We start from the raw sequence: 25,134 nt of genomic DNA on the forward strand, positions 1-25,134 counted from the left end.
TTCTTTTATTTTAAATGGCTGCTGCTGTGGGATTATGTTCTCTTCTTGACATGCCAAATGTAACTTTCTGTAAGTGATGGAAAATATTGTTCTGCACAGGCAACCTCATGACTCTTCTGGCAGTTTAAATTTAGTCCTTTTAAATCTTGAAAGCTGCATTATTTTTACCCTAACTCAGGATGTAGTTTAGTGACCAGAACTGAGAAGAAAGTGCCAAATGAGCTTCAATCAGGTGGATTTTTGGCTATCATTTCAAAAGTGGAATAAATTTATAAATTTAGTATCCTTAGAGTAAACTGTATCCTTAGAGTAAAAATTTGTGATTGATAATAATTATTTTTTTTCTACATTAGAAATAAGAGGCCACATAGGGAATTACATTCCAGATTTAAAGAAATGAATGGAAAGGATACAGGCATTAAAGTATAGTAGGTTATTGCTCGTACTTGTAAAGCACCTTATATCATTGAGAAAATAAAGAACAGTGCCTTAAAAGACAGAATGAAAGGTAGGCTGTAGCTTAAAATGACTGAGGCTAGAAGTTGGTCTGAGAATGTAACTTGATGTGAGCAGTAGTGAATCTGCTTTTAGGTACCATGCTGTTAGTATTCATTTGAAAACTTACTTTATCTCAGAGCTGAGTAACTTAAGCTAAAGGGTATTATACAAAATTGAAAGCCGCCTTTCTTATAGTGAACTTCCCAGTATTTTTCATATGGCTGTTAAACAAATAATAAAGATAAAAATTGATTTATATTTTCCTTTGTGCTTCAAAAAAAGTATCCTAACACTATTGTACCTTGAAGGACTTCACCAAGCTTTCTTGAAAAAATAACTTCTTTGTGAGGTAAGAAAATAAGTTATTTTGGAATGCTTTCCTTGACTTTTTGGGACAGTCATTTTTTAAGTTTTGAGACCACAGATGTGACTAGTGTAATTTCAGAAAATCAAAGGATTTTTTTTGGCTTATCAGATAACTATAGATTTTTAATGATTGCCTTGAACGGACGGATTGTGCTTTTGCTTTTTCTTCCCCCTTTTTCTTAGTTTCAGTTCCTGTAATAAGCATGCATACTTTTATTTAGTTTGTGAAGCACTACTTTTTTTTGGTTTTAGAGGTATATTTCTCCCTTGTCTTTGACACATTGGATTAGTTTAGAGGCTTAAATTTGTTTAAAGTGAAGTTTTGTTTTTCTAGTTCATTTACGTTTTATGTTTTAGTTTCTTTAGCCAATAGTGGCTGAGTGTAGCACTTGGTTTTCAATATTTTATAGTAGGATAGAACAAACTGCTTTGGTCCATTTCATAAACAAATTCCTTGCATTTAGATAATTATATTAAAGGCTCTTAAAAATGAAGATTTACTCTTTCTTTATTACTTGCTGATACAGCTGAAGTTTGTTTTACTTGCACATTTGTACATATACCTAATGTTTTCAAGTGCCTTAATTGTTTAAAAATCTCTGGCTTCAAAGGTTTTTGGGGAAAGGTAGGTTTACCTCACAGTTTTGTGTTTTCATTTCTAGTAATAATCTAGGTACCTCACAAAAAACTTTATTATGGTGCCATGGCTATTAGTTTTTAGTGAGTGCTATAAAATGTAAGATTCATTTGAAAATAATTTCCATTTCTCGCAAAAGTGGCAACAATTAGCTACAGTGGTAATATCTGTCATTTGCCTAAATATGAATACCTTGCCACACATCAGTGTCAGCACATAAACTATTTTCATGAGCTGATGAAGCCTCTCATCTGTAATTTTGAATACTGATCTAACAAAATCATAAGAAATTAGTTTTTGCAAGTCTACAGAAGAGCTCTTACAACAGAACTTACAGCTGTTCCCTCCACCCCCTTAACTTTAGCAGTTATCTTGAGCCATTAATAAATAATTTTTGGGTTTTTTAAATCCAGAAGGTATATAGAAACCTCTTCAGATTTTTCATCTGATATGTTCATGCAGATGTAGTTCTATCAGAAATACTTGTTTTACTTTACAGATATTTGTTGCACAGACACTGCTGTATGTAGAAATTTCTGTTTCAGTTCTTTAGAAACTGTAAAACCAATCTGTATCATGTACCAAACTGATTTAAAATAAAACTACATGTTTATTGAATTCACCAGCTTTTTACCTCTTTGGACTGTGAAATTTCATGCTAATGAATTTACCTTTCCTGTCTGTTTGGGGATGGTTGTCTGTTTATTTATGTTTTCACTTCAGTGTTTTTGGTCCCTGGGAATTAGGATTGATTTAAAGGTAGTGTCTAATAATCACCAAATGGTCTGGATATTTCTTTTTCTGTGATGAACAGTCGCTCTAGCAAATGATTACAGATCCCTTTGGAAAATGTTGGGAGAAGATTTATGATGTACACCTGCAGTAGTTGTGTAGAGTCCTTCCTCAAGGGTAACCTTTCACCTGCAGTCAGTGGTCTGTAAATTGACTTAGATCTGGAATCTGAATATGAAACTATGAATCTCCACCTTGCTGACTCAAGTCAGGTTTCAGCTATCGGAGTTTTTCCCATGTAGATCAAGAGGCACTCTAATAGGCTGCCTATATGATTCCATTGATCACAGAAATATCTGTGCCAAGACATTTTGAATACTAATACATCTCTGCTATCCTCTGTAGTAGGTATATGCACTTTGTCTGACAGTTGGCTTCTGCTACTCTGAGACTGCATCATCACCATTGAAATAAGTATTACAACAGAAAAGCTTGATGAGATTGTGAATTCAATTGTTATTGTAATTTAGCATTCTGAACTATTAAAATTTGGGCTTGTGACTACCAGAAATGAAATATTTTAAAAGGCTATTGTGCAAGCTCTCTAGTTTTCAGACCATGATTTGAGTTGAAGATTAAAGGACCAAGGTTGTCATTTCTTCAAGTGCTGAAGTGCATTCTGTCACAGGAGTAAGGGCCCTTAGTGTGATGAGTCAGGAGCAATTTAGGCTCCCAAGCCACATGCTTCAGCAGGTACTTCATTGCAGTTCACCATGGGTGATAGTGTGGTTGTCTTGCTGCTGTGTGCGAAGAATTACTAGCACTCAATTGTCTGTTGGCAAGGAGCACAGCACAGTGCTCAAGCTCAAACTTGCAACCAAACAAACCCCATCTTTGTGAATCTGTTTGCTAAGACTACTCCTGTTGTAAATCTCTATTTGTGGGCCAAAGAGGAGGCAGAAACCACAGTAATCAAACAGGGAAAGCTTATTACAAAGAAGTAGTAACTCTAACAAGAGCTTGAAGTAATGGAAGGACTGGCTGGTAAGGAATACAAGGATGGCAGATTTAAGGAGCAGCCACTATCCAGGCTTTGTGCTCAGACCTCATCGGAGAGGATGTGGCCAAGATTCACTGGATGATGGTGAAGCACCCGAAGGATTCCAGAACCTTTCATAGGAAGTACCACCCCAGTAGCACTTTCCCATCAGGCTGTGTGTACTGCTGGTGCTACGCACTGCAGAAGCTGCATGCACTACAGTAACTTGATGCTGCAGAAGGCATGTGCATTCCCGAAACTTTCCTAGAAGAGCACCTCAGACCTAGGAGAGAAGCCCTTCCTCCTACAGGTTTCCTCCAGCTCGCTACCGACAAAGGTAAAGAAGAAACATGTATGGGGTCCAGATTTATTATTTCACAGTAGATAATTAGGGATGAATTTCGAATTGAGCGGTAATAAATTGGTGGCTGGTACTGTAACTTGACATTTATAATTTTCCTATCAGAGTCATCAGTCTTACTCTTTGCTTTTGTTTTTTTATATTCTATTTCAGAAGTCCATTTTTTCAATATTTTATATAAGTCTTACATCATTTTTCATTTTTTGCACAATGTATGCATTTTCATTTTGCTTATATTCCCCATACAATTGCACCCCCCCCTTATTTTGACCCTAGTCCTTCCTCTCCTTCCCCCCCCCCCACCGTAGTGTGTTTTTGGTTTATAGTTGCTTGTTGATTTTGATTTTTACTTTGTATTAATAAGTCTTCTTCCTGGCCCCTTATTTAGGTTTTCTGAATTCCTGTTATGAGTGAGACCATCTGGTATTTTTCTTTTTCTCTGAGCATGATCTATTTCTCTGAGCATGATCCCTTCTAGCTCCATCCATGTTGCTGCAAACTGCATGTGTTTATCTTTTTTGATTGCTGAGTAATAGTCCTTTGTATATATGTACCACATCTTGATCCAGTCATCTATTTTTGGGCATTTGGGTTGTTTCCATAGCTTAGCTATTGTAAATAGTGCTGCTATAAACATAGGGATGCAGAGGCCCCTTGGAATTAATGTTTCTGTGTCACTTGGGTAAATACCTGGGAGTGGAATTGCTGGACCATATGGAAGCTATTTTTATATTCTATTTCAGAAGTCTATATTCTATTTCAAATGTCTATTTTAGATATTTAATCAATTTGGAATTCATGTATCTCATGCAAAATGATTTAGTCTACTTCAAAAAAAAGTCTCCTTAAACTCAAAAAGCCTCATATAATATACATAAATTTTTGTATTTAAGTATTTGGCATATTGTTTCATGGTCTGTTCCTTTGCCAGAGATAGATTTCCTTGTCTGAATAAAAATAGTTGGATTAGGACATTATAAATGTCTGAGGAGTGTTTTGATAGTTATAGAAAAAATGAAGACTCTTAGAGAAGATGATGTTCTTAAATGAAACAAATAGAAATAAGTGCTGTAAATTTAATTGGACTAATCTCTGTTCTAGTTTTTCGTATGTTAGAGATACTGCTAAGAAGCAATGCTCTCCTGGCTGTCCCATCTAATCAGTAACTAGATCCTATATTGAGAGGTTGCTGGTTGACCAGAGGCTAGGCTTAGGTTACAGAAGTGCATACCAAGTCTGATGTTTTAAAATCTAGGGCCAAACTCAAGTTACAGGCCAAAAATGGGACATACAAGATGTAATCATTTTAGTTATTCGACACTGCCTTCATAGTATTGCTAACAAAAATTAGATAACAAGGTTTAGAATCATTTTTATTTATTCAAATGCTCATAGAAATAAAACTTGGGGAAAAAAGGATATATGATTACCAGTCAAGTTTGAATGGGATTCTGGATGGAGCTGTTTGAACTTGAAAAGCTGAAAGTTGAACACTTTCTGCTACGTTGGGTAGGAAAACTTCATCAATCCTTTTTTTGTGTTTAGTAGGTACCTGCAATATAAATATTAATTAGCTATTTTAAAGAATAGCTGAATAATTACTGTTACGACATCATCACAAGTTACTGGTGTGACCAAGATCATTGGTTCCGTCTGGATAGACTTGAGTTAGGCTAGTTAGTGTGCCCTGTACATACTTTACCACTTGTCATAAAGAGAATTATCAAGAGTGACTCCATCAATGGAAAGCCATTTCCAGCTAAGGAAGAAACAACATCTTTAATATGAAGTAATCTAAAAAATTGTGTTAGTGCAGTGCTCTTTTCTAGATCATTGTATTATTTCTTTCCAGTCATGTATAGATTCTTCTTCAGTTGCTATTTATCTGACTTACCTTGCATTCGTAAGCCTTACTTAAGAGGTCAGAGCATAGATCGGAAGAGGCTTCAACTAATTTTGTGCCTTTCCTGGACCTCACACATTTTGCTTGGGGTCTCTTTACGTAAGTCAATGGGCCCTCAAGACACTTCCTGATAGATAATTATTATTAATGATTAGCCTTATACCAACACCCTTCTAAATCTTTCAAATATAGTAGATTGCCTCTAAAACATTATATTACAAACTATTATTTACTCTTAATATTCTCAATTATAAGCATTGTGATCACCACCACCCTCAATCCGGTGGTTGGAACATTGACTGAGGAATGGAGTAGCGATGAAGTGGCTCTTAAAAGCTCTTAGAGTTCCACACATACCAAATGAATGTTGCTTCCTTTGAAAAGGTTTTTGTAGACATAGACATAGTAGAATTTCACCTTTTAGTGAAATATAACTGCACAAAAACTAACAAGTCAAGCAAATAGTAGACATTAATAACAGCCTTATTTAAATGATCTCAATTGAGTGTTACTTCCTTCTGTGTGTGCGTAACTACATGTTTAGAAATAGTGCAATAAACTTTTAGTCCAGTAACTGAGTCCTTTAGCTGCAAAAGCCTTAGAATAACAAATTTCCTCTAATGGAATGATCACAATATCCCCTTTTTTCCTCAAGGTAAGAGAGGAGGAATTCTTAAGCGTGTTAATTAGATATGCAAACCCTGCGAGGAGAAACAAGCACTTAGTAAAATTACTACTGTAATTCTTATTACAGTAGAATAGGCAGTGGAGAGGATGTAAAGGTCATTTTACATAGTCTAAAAGCTGAAATATAAAATATTTCATATATATGCTGCCATTCAACCTCATTTTCATTCCAAGTATTTCATCAGAGGGTATGTTTTTCATGTTTTAAGACTTCTAAAACTTTCTGCTCTGCCAGGGAACTCAGAGAAGGGATCTGATGCTGCTTGTTAATTACTGTAGATGACTGAGAAAACAAACAAAAATTTAAAGACAGAACATAGCAAGGTGTTGTTACTGACTTCCATACCCATTTATTGAGTTGTAACTGAGTAGGTACTTTTGGACTAAATGTTTCAACATCAACTAAAGAGTGACACCAACAAGATGTTTTTGTCAGCAAGATGGAGAACAGGAAGCCTTGAATGCTTGTTTCCCTGACAAACACTGACTCAGCAATAATTCATGGACAAGTTTCCTTTGTGAGAAATCCATATCCATACCCAAAGCACTTAGACAAGATACTGATCTATAATTTTAACCCTTTGCACTCCGAACCATTTTACGATATTTTGATTTAATTTCTTGTGCCATTTCAAGATAAAACTTCAGGGAAACATGCATGTCTCAAAAAGTTGCGTTGAAATAACCTCAATTCCCCGTAATCACTAATAAATTGCAATGTCCCCTGAGAGGGGATATCCGAGTGATATGCTAGAATTCCGATGTCCTCTGAGAGGGGACAGTGGAGTGCAAAGGGTTAAAGGTAAATTTGAAGTAGCCCTAAAAGTATAACTTTGTATTTACATTTTATATATATGATCAAATTTATCATTACTTACAGTCATTGGCCTTTGAATCTTCCTTGTAAGATTACTCTTTAAAAGATGTTGCTGGGGGTATTTGGATGAGGTGGAAGCAGAACTTAAGGCATACTGAGTCCGGGATATAAGACCTAAAATGTTAAAATTTTTTAAAAAGTTTACAACTGGTTGCAATGTGTAGGCTTAAATTTAATTGATAAAATTTTAGAGCTTAAAATGGGCATCTAATCCAGCTACATCAATTTTGAGTAAGGATGTAAAAACCTAGATGGAGTTTTTTTGCCTGAAGGTCACATGACCTAGTGAAAGAGAAAGAGCTGAGGGTGACTTTGGACTACGATGCATAGAAATGGACAGACTAAGAGGTATGTAAGTAATAAGAGTAGTAATTAACTAAATTTGCGAGTGAGGGAGAATAGCTCCCAGATTTCTGGCTCAAGGAACTGGATAGAGGGTAATTACATTTGCTGAGATGGCAACACATTATGCTCTCTGAGGAGCTGGTGGAGGAGGAGTTGGGAAGACAGGTTCCATATTTTGATCTCTTGAATTTGTGAGACTGAGACACTGAATGTAGATGTCAGCAGTCATTGGAAATAGAGGTCTAGAGCTCAGATTCTTAAGCTGCAGAGATAGACTTGGCAAACACTGATTAAAGTTGTGGGAACATAATGTAAATACCTGAAACAGTATAATGTAAGAGAAGAGGCCAGACAGAGCTCTGGACAACTCAAATGTTTAGAGGTTGGATCTAGGAGGAAGAACTGTAAAAGTAGATGTAGAAGAAGCAGTCAGAGAAGGAGAAGGAAAAGAAGTGCTATGGAAATAAAAAGCTTCTAGGAAAAAGGTGTGGTCAGCTGGCTCAAACTGAGACAAAGTGAGGAATCAACAGGGTTCATTAGACTTGAACATAAGGAAGTGATTGTCGTCTTGACAAGAGCAGTTACAATGGAGTGGTGGGGATAAAAATCAGGTTGGTGGTGGTATGGCTGAGACTGATACTTAGCCCTCAATTGCCATTTTCTCCTTTCTTTAATAATAATAGAATTCCCAACTTTTTTCTTGGATATATAATATCCTGGAATAAAAACATCCTTTGATGTAACTGAAGTAGCACCTTTGTCTTTAGCTACCATGGCCTAATAAGCTGTCTTTTTGCAGTTATGTGTGGTCTTGGGCTAATTAGCCAGTGAGGTATGCAGAAGTGTCATGTGGTTTCCAGGAAGTTTCCTTTAAGGAAGGGAAGGCGCTGCTTGTTTCCTTCCTCCACCCTGTTTGCCAGAAAGCTTAAGTATCCATCTTGGACTATGAGGTAGAAGCCACAAATTGAGATTGGCAAAGCACATAAAAATCCTGAGTTCCCAGTGATGGCAGAAATATCAAAATAATCCTGTATAGCTTATATCTGAATTTTCTTTTCTTAGATGTAAACTTTCCATTTGTTTAAGCCATGATTATTTTATTTTTTGTATATATATTTTTAAATCTTTTAAACAAATCTTTTAATTTTTTAATTTTTAAAGATTTATTTATTTATACAAGAACCAAGGTACAGGCCAGATGTGCAGGAGAGTGAAAAGATTCACCAGAGACAGAGTGGGGAACAGAACACTGATGAAATAACTGCTGAGGGGAGCAGCGGGCGAGGCAGGAGAGGTCTGCTGTGCCATGTGGGTATCTGACTGGCCGGCCAGGATCGAACCCACACTGCAGAGGCTACAGACAGCTTCACAGCGCTGCGCTCCACTGCCTGCGCCTCCAGGGAGGCCCTTTTTTGTGTGTGTATTTTTTTAATCCTAATGGATATCAACTAAAGATTGAATTAAATTTAGTGAATTAAGAGTCAGTTAAGAAAATAATGACAACTTTTTTTTTTAAGATTTATTTTATTTATACAAGCACTGAGTATAGTCAGAAGCGCAGGAGGGTGAGAGAATTCACCAGAGCCAGAGGGGAGAGCAGAGCAGGCAGACTGACGAAGTACACTGCTGAGGGGAGCAGCTGGCGGCAGGAGAGGTCTGAGCGTGGGACCCTGCGAGAGATCCCATGTGGGACCCTCGTTGGCAGCCGGGGATCGAACCAGTGCTGCAGAGGCTGCGGGCAGCTTCGCAACCCAGCAGTCAACCACTGCGCCACGGGGGAGGCCCAATAATGACAACTCTTAAGAAGTTTGACTGAAGTATAAGAGAAGGAATATGTAGTCAAGGGAAACTTGTTCGATGGTGGTTTTTAAGTATGGCACATATTAAGTATGGCACATACCATACTTACAGTTGGCTATAAGATTAAAGTATTAGCTGAATGGAAAATAAGAATGTATAGAGGATAAAGATGAGGATTAGTTTATAACTCTTGAGCAGGTAGGAGCAAACAGGATCCTGTGCCCAGGGATTGACACAGAGAAGAGAGAGGGCATATTTCCATTTTAACGTGAGGGAAGGAGAAAGCAGTTAAGAGAAGAGACGAGAGCTCATCCTCTAACTCTGCCTTTACTGATGTGGGGCGCGAGGAGCCTGTTGTTACCATCACCACAGAAAGGAGAGACCCCAGCCATCTTATGCTTCCAACTGGATAACAGTAGAAAGGATAGGTATGACTGGCTTCTAACTTTAGCACTAATAGCTAAGGTACTATCTGGCTGTCCCTTTGGAGTGCTGGGCACCAAATAGGTGTGACCCAGTCCCTCCCTTTGAATGAATCATGGGAAGTCCTCAGTAACCCCCCACTATCACTGCAGAAGGGGTCAGAAGGCAGCTGAGACCTGGGAATGATTTCTGCCTCTGCTTTCTGGTCACATCCCCAATCCTGGCAATTAGGGTTACCCTCACCTGCCTGTGGCCCCACTCTGGTTCTCTTTCATGAGTGTGCAGGTGTTGGAGAATATTGGTGTGTGAAAATTAATATTCAGAAACTATTTGAGATTGGGGGCCAGCCTAGAAGATAATTTTTATCACACTCAACACTATTCAGTCAGCTGAACTACCTCCTATGAAATCCTTTTGCTAACTACTCCCCATATAATTCACATGGTAATAACCTTAACATTGATACCATCCCCCTGCTATTACGAGCAACATTCCTCACAACTGCCCAACAGTAATGGATCATCTCCTGGCTTCACAGGATGATCTGTAAGACACCACTTTAGGTAAAGCTGACTTCTCCTTGTTCACCAGTGGTTCATATTTGCAAGGTGAAAATGGTAAATATTGTGTTGGATATGCAATATCAACATCCTTTGATGTAACTGAAGCAGCACCTTTATCTTTAGCTAACACAGCCTAATAAGCTGAGTCACATATGCTCAGATGGATGTGCACTCTAGTCAAGGACAAATTGACAACATTTGTACTGATAGGAGATATGCTTTAGAGTACCTCATAACTTCGGAATGTTGTGGATACAACATGGTTTCCTTACTTCCACTGGAGACAAAATTAATTAATTAATCTATTTATTTATTTATTTATTTATTTTTATTATAATGTGAACATAGGGCTGGGGTCAGGAATGTGATCAGAAATTTTATTTTATTTTTAAAGATTTATTTATTTATACAAGCACTGGGTACAGTCAGAAGCGCGGGAGGGTAAGAGAATTCACCAGAACCAGAGCAGGGAGCAGAGCAGGCAGAAGGACCGAAGTACACTGCTGAGGGGAGCAGCGGGTGGCAGGAGAGGTCTGCGTGCCATGTGGGCCATGGAGACAAAATTTAGTATATGTGCTGCCGAAGCGAGCACCATGGAGACAAAATTTAAAATAGACCTTACATTCAGGAGTTGGTGGATGCTATACTTTTACCTATTGTCTTAACTATTATCAGGATTCTGGAACATTCTATAATTGACTCCCTAAAACAAAACAATGGGTCAAATAAAACCAAACCAGTAACAAACTCTAGAAATCTGGCTAGAATTCAGGCTTACCAAAGAGGGAGAGTAAGGAGGGAGAACAAATTGGGGAGGAGACACAATGGACTATAGGTACTCTGGTGAGGTATGGTAACAGATATCTGAAGAAATGTGAACCTTACCTCTGAATCATACAAAGTGTTGTAAACCAGTGTTACATCAATAAAAAAATGAAATTGACTCTTCAGAATCTAGATGCTGAAAGAAATCACCTTGCTAACATTTCCTCTTATTATTGCAGCTCTTAAAGGAACCAGTAACAGCTAAACTTCCATCATGGTGCAAAGGGACATTTTTTCAAATAATAAACTTAGGCTAACTGGCTAGAGAAACCCAAAAATTGATCCCAATAAACAAAAGACAAGATTGGAAAGTCAATAATTTTTGGTATGACAGAAAGAGAAGGCTCTGACCTGGGTCAAATAACCCTATCCTACAGGAAGTCCTAAAATTTCCACTCGCAACCACTGTACATGCAGTAAGCCATCATTCTACTTATAAATACCATTCATGGATCAATATTGGTGAGGAAATATCAATAAAGCCACAAAATATGTCTACCTTACTTGTTCTATCTGTCCAAAATACACCCCAGGGAAGCCTGTACACACTGCTCCTGGACATTTTAAATTGCTAAAGTGGCCAATTGAGTTTTGGCAGTAGGATTTCTCACAGTTGCCTTGTCTTGTGGGTGGAAATATGTTTTAGTCATGGTCTGTATTGTCTAACTGGACTGAGGCCTTCCCTTATAACCAGGATCTGCCTCTTCTGAAGCCAAGTTTCTACCAAGGGCCAGGGTCTCACATGGAGGACCCTTCTAGAACTACCCATTTTACTAGTCAGGTGTTCCCAAAAGTTTGTTGCCACTTAGCTTGTTTTACATTTCTCACCATGCTTACCACCTTCAGTCCTCTGGTTAAATCAAATGCACCAACAGTATCATTAAACTCAACTACCTTGGCCCAAAGTCTTGCTGTTTATCCTTCTAAATCTCAGATCATCCCTTTTTGGAACTCAAACTCTCATCCTTTGAGGTGGTCACAGGGTACCTAATGCACTTAGTTCCTGCCTCTTTTGATCCACAGCTAATTTAAGGTGATATAGCTCAATACTATAAAAAGCCTATTAGCTTCTATCAAAAGAAACCATATTCTGGTTGTGCAATCTTTTCACAGAATGCTCCAAGGCAACAAAGGCCTTCAGCAACATCCTGTAATGTGGAGGTTCATCTGTTGGGAAGGACACCGCCAGAAAGACTTTTCTTCAGTCTCATTGGTAAGGCCCCTATATAGTATTGCTAACAAACCCTGTGTAGGCCAGCTCTAAGGAACAGACTTTTGGATTCACCTAAAGAAATCATTACCTCCGGCTGGGCCTGCAGGTACCTCAGGTAGTTCCGTCTGGTACCTCAGGTAGTTTCCAATGGGTGCACTTTCCCTCTGATGTAAGACATGACATCTAGGAAAGGTCCTTCCTGACACTAAGGAACAAAAAACACCACTGAATCTGGAATAAACCTGACCTGTGATCAGCAATGCTTTCAGAAAAAGATCCTGTTCAAAAGGGGAAAATGTGAAAATTAATATACAGAAATCCTATTAAAGGAAGAAAAGAAAAGAGAGTCCATATATCTAAAAACTATAGCACCCAAGATGCCAGTGGGAAGTGATGCTGCTTCCCAGTCCCAGCAGAAGGAAGGAGGTGCCTCCTTGCACAGTAATGGCCCCTCTAAAGGTATTATGGGGATTGCTGGCTTTGGTTCTAGAGATGTCCATTGTGTGTCTTGTTATGACACTGCACCTTCCAAATTGCCTTTTAGTTGTTTCCAAATAAATTCCCTGAGTTGGTGAAATAAACTGATTACTTTTTTTGTTTGAGCCTAACCAATGGTAGCTTTATCAGACACATTAACCCAGAGAGGGATTAAAAAAGTACTTGACAAAGTTGAAGACAGAGGGGAAAAAGAGAGACAGAAATACCCAGGGAGTATGGAGAGGACAGTGCAAGTTACAGAACTATCCAGAATCTGTGACCAAAGTAGGGCTCTTGGGTCTCTGCCGCTCTTCCTCTTTGGGCTGGGACCCTGGGACAGGGAACATCAGCCCAGCTGTGGATGCCAGGCAGCAAGACCCCAGAGAAAGGAGGAAGGCCCTTGGGCTTTACTGGCAAGCCCAGTTCTATTCTTAATAAACCCAAAGTAACTTTGTTTGCTTGATCTTTGAAACTGAACTTCCTGCATCTGAAAGGCTGTGTTTTCTCATATCAGTCACTCTTATAAGTAGCCAAAAGGAAACATAAAAGATAGCACACGTGTCAAAGTATAATAATTGACTTAGTGCTAATATACTATGTTGTAGATGTGCATTATTTTATTTAATCCTCAGATTGCACCTTTGAGGTGGGTGTTTCCATTTCATAGAGATGCTGATTAACCAGCATCAGGTCACAGAGCCCCAGTGACAGAGTAGGATCTGAATTTGTGCCCATACATTTAATCATTAGCCTCTGTTGTAGAACAGGAAAGAGGATTGGATGACCTTAGCAAGAGGACAGTCACGGTTACTGATTTGGTGATATTTCCAATAGTCAAACAGAGAAGAGAATTTGGAATTTACTTGATCCTCATCTTATAGGGGAGGAAGCTAATCTAGAAATGTCCTGTGACCCAGGCTCTGCTCCAGGCTGCCTGTTGGCTGCCTTACCTAGAAGGATTTTTGGATTGGCTATTCCATAGGACTTCTCACACCCAGGAATCATAATGTACTTTATAAATAACATCTGAGAAGCATGGTCATTAGTGTTCCAAGCCATTAAGATGCTTCAAAATCTAGTGAGATATCAAATGTTCTTCAAGTGGCATATTGTACACTTCTGAGGCCTGTTTTTATGATTGAATTGCTTTAGTATAGGATGTCAGTACTCCAAGGTGAAGTAAAGTAGAAAGTTCTGTTTGCAAATCAGAATCAGGGTTTATTCATTCATATATCACTCATTCAGTTAACAAACATGCAGCACCCACTCATGAACCACTAGGTTGTAGTTGCTAGTCCCTGACATCTGCCTTCAATTCTGCCCCTGGTCTAGCGAGAGGAGGGAGGGGGTATCCTTACCGCCTGGTGAACTCATCTGGACAGACAAGTGCTTGGAGTCGTTAAGCTGGCTTTGTAGTTCTTCTACTCGCTGGAAGGCGTCCAGCTTCATGCTGCGCTCCTGGGCAAGCCGGCTTCTTGTCTGAGGGGAAAATGTTTGGGAAGCAGACATGCTTTTTGATGCATACTTTAGTTTCTTGGGCTCCCAGGGAGAGTTGGGTCAAAAGCTGCCCCAGGAATATAAGTTTTCATGATGTCCTAGTCAGGTTGAACACAGCTTCTGAGAATATAGAGCTCGAGGAAGAACCAAGAACTTAGCCAAAGAGGAAAAGAGGCAACCCTGAGACCCTTATTACCTTGAGTATTGCTAGGTGTTTACTCACAGAGCTCTATCTTTTATGTTTATTTCACCAAAGAGGGCAGAGAAAAAGGGAGGAAACAGGGCCCAACTCACAGAGGACTTGTAGGCCAAACCATACATCTACCCCAAGGATCTACAGGAGGCCCTGGGTGATTTTGATCAGAGGAAAGACATAATCTTCCTCCAGATCTCTACCCTCACATCAATTTATCATCAGCTGGAAATGACCTGAGCACAGACTTCTAGGACGGATAGAGATCCCAGACTGGGAGACAACCTTTGTATTTCCTTGTGTTGCTCTCCCCTAGCACAGCTAGCCCCTAATCCCCTGGCCTGTGAGTAGCTAGGTCCAAAGGGCACATCATCTGCAGAGATTACATATATTTCTTTTATTTAACATATATATTTCTTGTCATTTCCTAATTGCTTTTGTAGTGGATTGAATGGTATCTGTCCCCATGCCTCAAGATAAGACCTTATTTGGAAATAGACTCTGTAGATGTAATTACAATGATTACTGGATTAAGGGTGGGCCCTAAATCTGGGCTGCTGTCCTAATAAGAGGCGGTGAGGACAGAAACAGAGGTACACAGAGGGAAGAGGGCCAGGTGATGAGGGAGGCAGAGAGTACAGTGTGCAGCCATAAGCCAAGGAAGGCAAGGACTGCAGGCAGCCTCAGAACTAGGAGTGGGCACACAGAACAGACACTTCCTCAGAGTCTTCGAAGAACCAACACTTTGACTTCAGATTTCTGGTCTCCTGTATTTTTAGAGAATAAATTTCTGTTGTTTTAAGCCAGGCAGTTTGTGGTAATGTGTTATGGCAGTCCTAACAAACAAACAAACATGCTAAGCCCAAAAAATCCAGCCATGTGTGTTTTAAAGTCTAGTCTTGTCCATACAGACCCAAACAGAATGTTCCTGAAATCTCAGAGCTGTAACAACAGACTAATCTTAAACACTCTTGTTAAAGAGGGTAATTTCATGTGTGTGTGTGTGTGTGTGTGTGCGCGTGCGCGCGCGCGCGCGCAAGCGCGTGCGCGTTAATGACCAAGGGCAGCTTAACTTTCAGGTGCCTAGAATTGGGAAAACTTCCTAACTACCTACTAAGGGGATTTATTTATGGCCCCTCATTCCCCATAGATGATAGCCAGTGGAAACATATCCAGAATCCCTGAGACAGGCTGGGGTTAAGTAAGTCTGAAAAGATTAGCAAAGGAAAGAAACATTTAATTAGCCTTAGTTAACCCTTTTATTAACACATCATACCCCTACTTCATAGAGGTCAGTGCAGTAACTTGCCCAAGGTGGTGCAAGTTCATGGCAGAACCAGGATTTGAATTCCGGTCTATTACCTAATTTAATCCTCCCCCAAATCTCACAGAGTGAATGTGTTATTCTCCATTATACTGATGAGGAAACTAAAGCACAGACAGGACACATTTTCCCACAGATCTTGCTCAGCTAGAGGGCTTGGGTGTAAATCAGGCAGGGTGACCTCCTCAGGGGTAGGATTCTGGCAAGGACCCTAATGCTCTCTAAGGTCAGATGGTGAACACTTGCCCCGGGAGTTGGAGGTTGGAGATGGATTAAAGGACTCTTGCTGACTGCAGGACTCTCATTGGCTGAGGGAGGCCTTCTGAGTGCAGGTAAGCCCAGGGAAGAGGTGCCGGGAGAGTTGGAAGGGGAGTTTAGAAAGAGTGCATGATTAGTTTTGCATACAAGTACTAAAAACATATAATGGTACAGAGAAAACTCAAAATCTTTGATTAATTTTAGAATCTCTGCCATGAAATACAAAATTAACATTAACTAAAGAAAACCTTGAGAAAGTAATCTATAGACATTCCTATTTTTGTGGTAGCTTTTAGAAAAGCATCATTTGAAGGACAAAAACATGACACCAAGTTTGCCTTAAACATTGGTCATATTTTAGTTTATTTTTCAAGAAATAATGTTGAGATTCTCATTTTCTTTTATTCTAAAGCTACTTGTTTTCTGTTTCTATAAAAATACTCTTTCTAGTGTTGCCTTAATTCAATTTTTATCCTTTCTTTTTTTGCCATCAATTATTCTAGAATTCTCTTTACTAATTTCCAATTTGAGCAATTCAAACACTTAGCCAATAATTTAACTTTCCAGTTTAACTAACAACTCTGGTAAATATGCGTGAAGAGCTGCTCTAGAAGGAACTGTTTCTTTTTCCTTTTGTATTTAATTACATTTTGCGTCTCCTTTGTTGGATTTTGCATTAATCCACATCTACATTATATTATTTTCTCCTTTTTTTTTCTGACTGTGGGTTATATGTTGTGTCTGGAGATCACTTTTGCCTTTCTTTTTTGTCTCTTCAGTTCCAGACACCATGTGTAAAATCTTCTTGTAAGAGCTCCAGTAACACTGGCTGCTTTTCCAGATTACTTGTTGGAGTTTTCTAAAGGATCAGTGGTTCAAGGATTAGAGCATGCCGAACACATTTTTCAAGTAATTCAAGAGAGCCAAGACACTGGATCTAAAGTCAATCAAGCCATCTTTCCCCCCTAAAAGCCATCCCAGCAATCACCCCAGTGGGGGTATAAATATTTTGAGGTGTGCCTAGAAGTGACAAAGATGGAGAAGCACTTCTGTGGAGGGCTCGAGGCACTACAGAAAGAATGAACTTCCGGCTGGCTTCCTAGAGGCCAGGGCCTCTCCTTGGAGTTACCTGTCGAAGTTCTCTCTGAATTTTCTTCTGCTGGAGCTGGCCCAGTTTAGAAGCCTTGTTGGCCTCTTCAGTGAGGAGCTGCAGGTGCTTTTCCTTTTGCTCTACCTCTTCCAAGAGCTTCTCCATGCTAGAGGTTTTCATTAAATCCAGCTGCTGTCGATGAACAGCTTCCTGGGTCACTCTATGTTCTAATTCTTTCAGCATTCGAGCCTGTGGCAGGAAAAGGCCAAAGGAAATGAAAAAAGGCACAAAATCTTAGCAGAAGGCAAGAAAAGGGGGAAGTTGATCAACACAGTAACTTTCCTTCCTTGGAGACCCAGGGGGCAGGACTGTGTGGAGAAGTCCTGGGCTCAGGATCATGCAGCAGCCAGCTTTCTGTCCTGTGCTAGTAGCAGCAAGACCACAGGGATCCACAGGCTGGCATTTCCGTAAGTCTCAAGGCAATAGTGTGTGAGTTTGGGGTGGGGCAGGGGGTGGAGGCGAGGACAGGATATAAAACAAACAACAAAAACCAAGGAAATGAGAATGCCACTCTATAGCATTATCAGGTCAAATAACTTGGTCCTTTAAAGCCAAAGTTTGATGATAAATTGCATGTTAATTAGCTTACCAATCAAAGAGCCAACTCTACCACAACCTGCATTTTCATTGATACTGAGCTTTTACCAGGAGATTGCTGGCAAGAGTTTCTCCTGGGGAGACAGAGTGATGCAATACAGCAATGAGTAGGCAAGGGAGTTCTATTCTTGCCTCGGTTTTGACTCCCAAAATAGCCTTGGGAAAGCCAGACTCCAGATGGTAAAGAAAGGAAAAGATGGTAATAATTTGGTCCTATTCTGAAATTTTTGTAATGAGTAATAGCATAACGACTAGATGGTCAGAACTTAATTAAAATATTAATGCTAATGATTAACATTTATATGGTAATTTTACAGTTTACCAAAACTTACACAATTATACATCCTAATTCACCTGCTGCATGAATAATGGGGGAATTAGGGTCCAAAAGGGACAAATTATATTTCATGTTTCAAGTAAGCCCAGCTTTCTCAGGCTGTTACTTAAACTCAGCTGCTCTCTCTAAAATGAAGGTCTCTCTGCTCAGGTTGGCACAGAGCAGAAGCTTGAAACACCTTTATTTTGGGGCCAGCACCGACTGAGCAGCAGAAAGTTCTGAGAGTGAGATAATATGAACCATTAGGAAAGAACCCAGGCTCTCGGCTTGGGGAATAAAGCTGACAGTTGAATGCCCCCACACATGAAAAAGGGCCTCCCCAAAATGTTCAGATAGGCTTTCCCCAAAATGGTCACCTTGACCTGTGGAGATTAGATCAATTAGGCCCTGCAGGATCAATAAAACTGTTACCATTATCTTAAAGAATGAAGATTACCCAGATTTAAGGTCGTCTCCAGAAATAACTTTTTCCTCAGAGAAACCTATTTTATGGCAGGACAAACATCTAGAACATCTGGTTTTATCGTATGAAGTCATCTCTTCCTAGTTCTCTTAATACTCCAGGCCCCTACTCCATTTCTTCACTCAGGATATAAACCTCAGTTTGTTCTGTTTATTCTAGGATTTACATCTATGAGTATCCCACTCCATACATATGTGATTAAATATGGTCCTTTTCTCCTACTAATTCTGTCTGATGCTAACATGTTTGCTTGACCAGCCTGGGAAGGACCCAAAGAGGTTGGCAATGGGGGTGGGAAAATTTCCCTGGCATGCCCACACTGCCATCTCCCAGCTTCACACTGTGGAGCTTCTGTGTCTGCTGCAGGCAGTACAGGCCACTTCTAGGTGCCATGTTCACAGTGCGGGGCTTATTCAGAGAGGGAGGAGGAGAGGTTCTAAGGCCCATACCTGGTTATCCTGCTGTTTGCACAGCCTCACGTTGTTGGTCTGAGCTTTGAGCAGGGCCTGCCTGAGAGCCAGTAACTGTTGACGAAATAACACCTCTTCTTGCTCTGCCATTAGCTTGATGCTCAAACACTCTTTTTTACATTGAACAGCTTCCTGTGAATATCCCAAACACAGTAAGATAGGAAATATGTTTCCTTTCCCTGCTTTTAGTTTCATAAGCAATATCTAAACCCCCACATTGTCCTTCATTCTTTAAAATGTTTGCTAGAGTGGAGTGCCAGCTGGTCACTGCCTCTGTGGTTTTAATAAGAACAGTGCAGCAGATCAGAGTAAGGACTTTCAGGAAAAAAAATAAGTTTCCAAACCACTATTAATATGTGCCTTGGTTTCAGTGTGTCTTAGGGCAGATTTTCCACTTATTATTTTGTTACTTCATTTTCCTCAATCATATTTGAAACCCAAAGATTTGCAGCATTTTGATCATGCTGCCTCAAGCCATTGGTAAAGTCATCCAACTTTCCCTCCCTTCACACTAAACTCTCTGATCTGTCCTCCCATTTGCTTCTTTACCATTTGCTGCCTACTCTTTGCTATTTCTCCTGAGGCCCAGACGTTGCCCATTTCCAGAAAAACTCCTCAACTGTCAGATCCTTTCAGATGGTCAGTCTTGCCACCTGACACCAGCGCAGCAGCTGCAGCCAAGGAAGCTGGCAGCCAGCCTGCCAGCCGGGCCACCCTCCCCCAGGGCTCACCTTCTCGGCCCTGCTCAGCTGGCCCCGGAAGTGCGCCTGCTGCACAGCCAGCCTCCAGCGGCCCAGGCTCCTGGCTTTGCACATGAGGGCAGCCAGGTTGCAGTTGTCCTGCTCCACAGCCTGCAGCTGCTCCTGCTGAGAAGGCTCATTTTCAGAAAAGGCGGCTTCAACCTTTTTCTCGCAAGGGCACGACCCTAACATCAAAAGATGACTATTGTCTAGTAAGCCCCAATGCTCTTTATTTATTTTTTTTTAGAGCCTAGTGCAAATGCTTTCTTTGGGAGACCAGATAGAATGCTAACGAAGTAGGGGGTAGGGATGAAATGAAATACAAGGATGAAATGCTGATATCCCACTGCTAAATGAAACCACATACTGTGACTGGGTTTTCTTTCGTTCCTTCATCAGGTCTGGCAGAGCCCCGTTTTTTCTTGAGGCCCTTCATATTGTCAATCCCTTCTGTTCTCACTTCTTCGATGATCTCACACACTTTCTGGATCAAATTAAGCTGATTCTCTTCCAGCTTCTCCTGCAAATTGCAGACTCAAGGGTTAGGACCAGCAGTTGAGGACGAGTCATTTTGTCTTCCAAAATCCAACTTTCAGAAATGATCTAACATTAAAATATCATCCAGACAACAATTCTATTAGGTGTCATCTGAGAGTCTCACTGGGGGCCCCTTTCTGCACCACCATGCAGCACAGTGCCACGAGGACTCGGCACATCTCAGAGTCTGCCTGGGCAGGCAGAGACCAGGGTGAGCTGAGCAGGTAGAAGAGTGGGAGGTCACAGGTGGAAAACCAAATTGTGCCGCCCTCCTCCATCCCCAAGTTCTAACTTGGGAAACTGAACCTAGGACTTTTGCTATAGGGTTGACTCAGCAGAATCTGATCAGAAAAAAAAAAAAATCAGATAAATCACTGATGAGGAACACCATTAAAAATAGATAAACAGAGGAAGAATCAGGCTGCCTGCTTTTTCTATTTAGGCTTCAGCAGAAATCTTCGGAATGGTTTAGAGCTAATGGCTTATGGTGCTAAGTACAAATAGAGACCCAGTGACATTGGGTGAGGGGTAAGAGTGGGGTCCCTCTCACCTTTGAGCCCCTTCCCTGGGGAGGAAGGCAGGAGAGAGTGCTGGCCACATAGAGAAATGTTCACCCTTCTTGGGACCAGGGGGTAGGGATTCCTTACTTTGGGACACTTGTGGAACTAGTTCAGCCTCAAGAAGGAAAGATTCCATTTTTTTTTTTTTTTTTTTTTGTCTAGGAATCTAACAGAAGCTAAAAAGAACTTGAGAAGATTTTCAAGATCTCATCAAAAGATGGGTTTGCGCTGGTCCAACCACTATGGAGAGCTGTGTGGAGATTTCTGGACCTACTAAACATAGAGCTTCCATATGATCCAGCAGTTCCACTCCTAGGTATTTACCCAAAGGACACAGAAACATCAATTCCAAAGAGCACCTGCACCCCTATGTTTATAGCAGCACTGTTTACAATAGCTAAGCTTTGGAAACAACCCAAATGCCCAAAAATAGATGACTGGATCAAGAAGATGTGGTACATATACACCATGGAATATTACTCAGCATTCAAAAAAGATAAACACATGCAATTTGCAGCAACATGGATGGCGCTGGAAGGGATCATGCTCGGCAAAATAAGCCAGAAAGAAAAAGAAAAATACCGGATGGTCTCACTCATAGCAGGAATCTAGAAAACTTAAATAAGGGACCAGGAAAATGAATAACTATAAGAAAGTGAAAATCAAAATCAACAAACAACTATGAACCAGAGATACTCTATGGGGAGTGGGGGGCGGGGAGGGGAGGGATTGGGTTCAAAATAAGGGGATTGCAATTGTATGGGGAATATAAAAATAAAATTTATTAAAAAAAAAAAAAGATGGGTTTGTGAATCCCAGCCCTCACTGTCTGCTCACCCCTCTCCTGCAGCACCAGGTTTGGTGCATTTTGGATTTGATCCTTTAATTGTCTCTAAGCGCTTGCCCATTGTGGAGCCTCCACAGAGGGACTCTCCAATCCTCTCCGGAATGACCAAGTGAAGGCAGAGCATGGGCAGAACTTCCTTTCAACATAACAAAAGGGCTACCCTGGAATTCCCCTGAAGAGCTAGCAAGGTAAGGACCCAGGTGGCTTTCACTTTGGGGTGTATACAATAGGGAAGTGGTCAGGGTTGGGGAAAGCTAGGCTTGGGGTAATGGTAGACTTGTACTAAAATTCACATGTATGGGGCAGTTGGATGAAGCCCCTGAAGGCCCATTTTAGGTGTTGGGTCTCCATCTTACAGCTGCTCTGATGTCATAAGAATGTGACAGGCCTCCATGGTGCTGTGGCACCTGGGCTTGCCGTCACTCCGCCTGTGATGGGCCCCTCACTGACAGCTCAGCCGCTCCCTGACACTGGATATGAGAGAGAGGCTTTCGGGTTAGTACAGTCTCTGAAAGCCAATTCAAATTCTGGATTTGGCCAGGGAGCTCTCAGGCAGTGCCTGTTGTTATTTTCACTGGGGTCTATTTGGCTGGTTATACTCAATAGACAAAATAGTGCCAGAAATTATTAGGGTTTGGAGAAACAAACCTCTCACTTTCCTCAAGAGTAGTCAGCTGGCAGCAATGGTAATAGGCAGGAAAGTGAGGAAAAGAGCAAATATCTGAATTATCAAAAATTCAGTGTCTGTTATGGTAAAATGATGACCATCCATTGCTGACTCTGCAGTGAAAGCTTAGATCTGGTTAAGTCTTAGGCCCAACAATCTTCTGTTATCACAAAGCCTACCCCCTCTTCAATCCCTCTGGCGGGATTGAAGAAGGACTGATCTGATGTCCGACACAGGTCACTTACTTTTATGTTTAAACATGTCACAAACAAAGCTTGGACTAATGCTTCATATTCTTCCTGGACTTCTTTTTTAATCTGATTTCTAAGATTCAGATTCTCTTCTTCCAAATCCACGAGTCGGGCTCTCAGAGCTGTGATTTCCATAATCATACTGTGACTGAGCTCAGCAACCTAGCAGCAGAAATGCATTTTTTAAATAGAAAAGGACTTCCAAGCTGCCACCACTTTGTATATCAATGTTGACTTTCCACTTTGAACCTAATGAAAAAGATGAATATCCTGTTGTGCAAATGTGGGCTGAAGAATCAAAACTTGGTTCAAATGTCCCAGAGCAGTGCCAGACTCATAGTAGGTGCTCAGTAAATGGCCCCTGAATGAATGACCCCAGAAGAGACACAATCAAGTACTTTCCATTTGGAGAAAGCACTTCCACCCTCTCCATCTCCATCTCCAAATTGGCCTTCCCTTGATACCCCAGTCTTCTTTGCCATGTACTTTAACTGGCCTCAAGAGAAAACAAACCAAAAAAGAAAATTAAAAATACCCCCCTCCCCCCAAAAAGCCACAACAAAAATTAAACAGTGAAAACACGCTCCGTGTGAGTTTCTGCAGTGGATTTTCACTGACAGGGCTTCTGTGGGCCTCCTCTGAAGGGGGCAAGAGAAAAATGGCTCTAAGGAGCATTGGTTACCTCTTAGATTGTGGATTTCAAAATCGAGGAGACTTTTTAGTAATAACTGACCTGACTAGCATCATCTTCAGGTGGCCTCTGACCTCTTGGTAGGATAGCCAATTCCTGAGGAGGAGAGAACAATGCATAATATACTCAAACATTTGTTCTTCCAACCACGAGCTTAATTCAGTGCAACATGCTCCAGGCATCTCTTATTAGTGTTAATGGTGCTTCATTTTGAGATACTCAGGCTCCACTTGGAGCAAAAATTCTGTGCTTGTAGTTCCACTGGGCTTTGGGATGCTCAACACACTATCAAAAGACAGCAGCGACTTCAGGATCCACACCAACGCAGAGGGTTCAGCTGTGGGGCTGAGTCAAGATGGAGACCAAGCCAAGACCCACAATTTGATACTCTAATGCTTCCTGTGATTTTTTTCAGACCTTTGCAGTTTTCCTAGTTACAAACTAAAATTAAACTGAACCTCTGATGCAATGCATTTCAGAACAGTGTGCAGACAAAGACAGAAGTGCTTGGATCCCACTAGTGGAATCTCATTTTCAGGAAGTCTCATCAGTGGGACCATGATGCCCATACCAAAGACAGAATTTGTCAAGGAAACTCAGGTTAACACAAGACCAAGAACAGCACAATGTGTCTCGTGTTTGCTGGGGGTGGGAAAGTCAGTTATGCATCTTTTCCTGGGGACCATCCCTTTGGTCCTTCTCCACGAGACACCTTGAAAGCACACCACCCACCTTGCAGCTGCCCAAGAAAATGAACCAACGAGAAAAGAAATTTGGAGAGACTTTTACCCTCAGCTCTTGCATAAGAATACCTCCCTCCACCTTCTGTTTTACTTTCCTCTTCAAAGTGATTCCCGGCCTTGCCTAGCCAGACCTTCCCCATCACAGTTCTTATGTCTCTGGGGACATACTTGCTCCTTTTGGCAGAGCTTCTGCCTCGCATGCTCCAGCACATGCTCATAAAACATGGAGTAGGTCTCGAAGTTGCTGCGTTCTCTTGCCATCACATCACAACCCAGGGAAAGGAGGCAGGCCTCGAGGTGGTCTTTCCTGAATGTGACCTGAAAAGGAAAGCGCATTCTTCACTGCTGCTGTGGCGGGGCAGCCTCACCACACTAGGGTTGCTGGCACACGCTGCCTTGGCTCACAGATCCTCTTCCATGTCTTCCCTCTAGAAAACCATCAGCTCCAGCTGCGCTGGCCTCTCTTTCAGGTTCTGCTTTTAACATTTGCAGAGCCAGGGACAAGAATACAAAATGTGCTTTCTGTGGCTTGCTTTATCTTAGAGTCCCTCATAATAATTCAAACATCAGCCACATATAAGGTGTTTTTAAAACTCACCCCTTCTGACAAAATGCTTCAGTGACTTCCCACTGACTTTGGGATAAAATCCAAACTCCTAAGTATTGCACATGAGACAATTCAGTATCTGGTCCTTGCTCACCTTTCCAATGTCTTCTTTTGAACTCTGCTATTGTCCCTCCCTAGATGTTTCTGTCTTGCCTCCCTTGCTCCCTTTCATCTGGCCAGCTCTTACTTGGGCTTTAAGAATCAGCCCAAATATATGGAAAGCTGTGTGGAGGGTCCTCAAAACACTAAAAATAGATCTGCAACCAATCTCCTGCACTCATTTTACTTGCAAAGCTGAACCTCCCTGAGCCACTGACAGCCAGATACTATATCACATTTCATCCATGCTGCAGCTACTGACAGGCCTCCCTTCTTTTTAAGGTGAGCCACAAATGTTTTAATTCGAATGCTTTTCTGCGCATACCCCACCACACCTCTGGTTGAGAACCTCTGAGC

At 40.9% G+C, this 25,134-nt stretch overlaps 1 protein-coding gene across 1 annotated transcript in view; it reads right to left on the minus strand.

Moving 5' to 3' along the window:
* Positions 1–5,059: 5,059 nt before the first annotated feature.
* The window catches only part of LOC311187134 (uncharacterized protein), a gene marked incomplete at both ends in the record, with an annotated part of 128,839 nt that continues 108,764 nt past the window's right edge, over positions 5,060–25,134 (minus strand). Inside the window, 11 exons of the mRNA XM_084258407.1 lie at positions 5,060–5,185; positions 7,102–7,214; positions 12,358–12,474; positions 14,105–14,225; positions 17,148–17,357; positions 19,015–19,167; positions 19,767–19,898; positions 20,143–20,295; positions 22,632–22,799; positions 23,371–23,424; positions 24,240–24,389. Coding sequence (XP_084114533.1) covers positions 5,060–5,185; positions 7,102–7,214; positions 12,358–12,474; positions 14,105–14,225; positions 17,148–17,357; positions 19,015–19,167; positions 19,767–19,898; positions 20,143–20,295; positions 22,632–22,799; positions 23,371–23,424; positions 24,240–24,389 — 1,497 coding nt within the window. The remainder of the gene's footprint in view (positions 5,186–7,101; positions 7,215–12,357; positions 12,475–14,104; positions 14,226–17,147; positions 17,358–19,014; positions 19,168–19,766; positions 19,899–20,142; positions 20,296–22,631; positions 22,800–23,370; positions 23,425–24,239; positions 24,390–25,134) is intronic.

Source organism: Talpa europaea, assembly GCF_964194135.1.
Source record: "Talpa europaea genome assembly, chromosome: 2".
Taxonomy (NCBI): domain Eukaryota; kingdom Metazoa; phylum Chordata; class Mammalia; order Eulipotyphla; family Talpidae; genus Talpa; species Talpa europaea.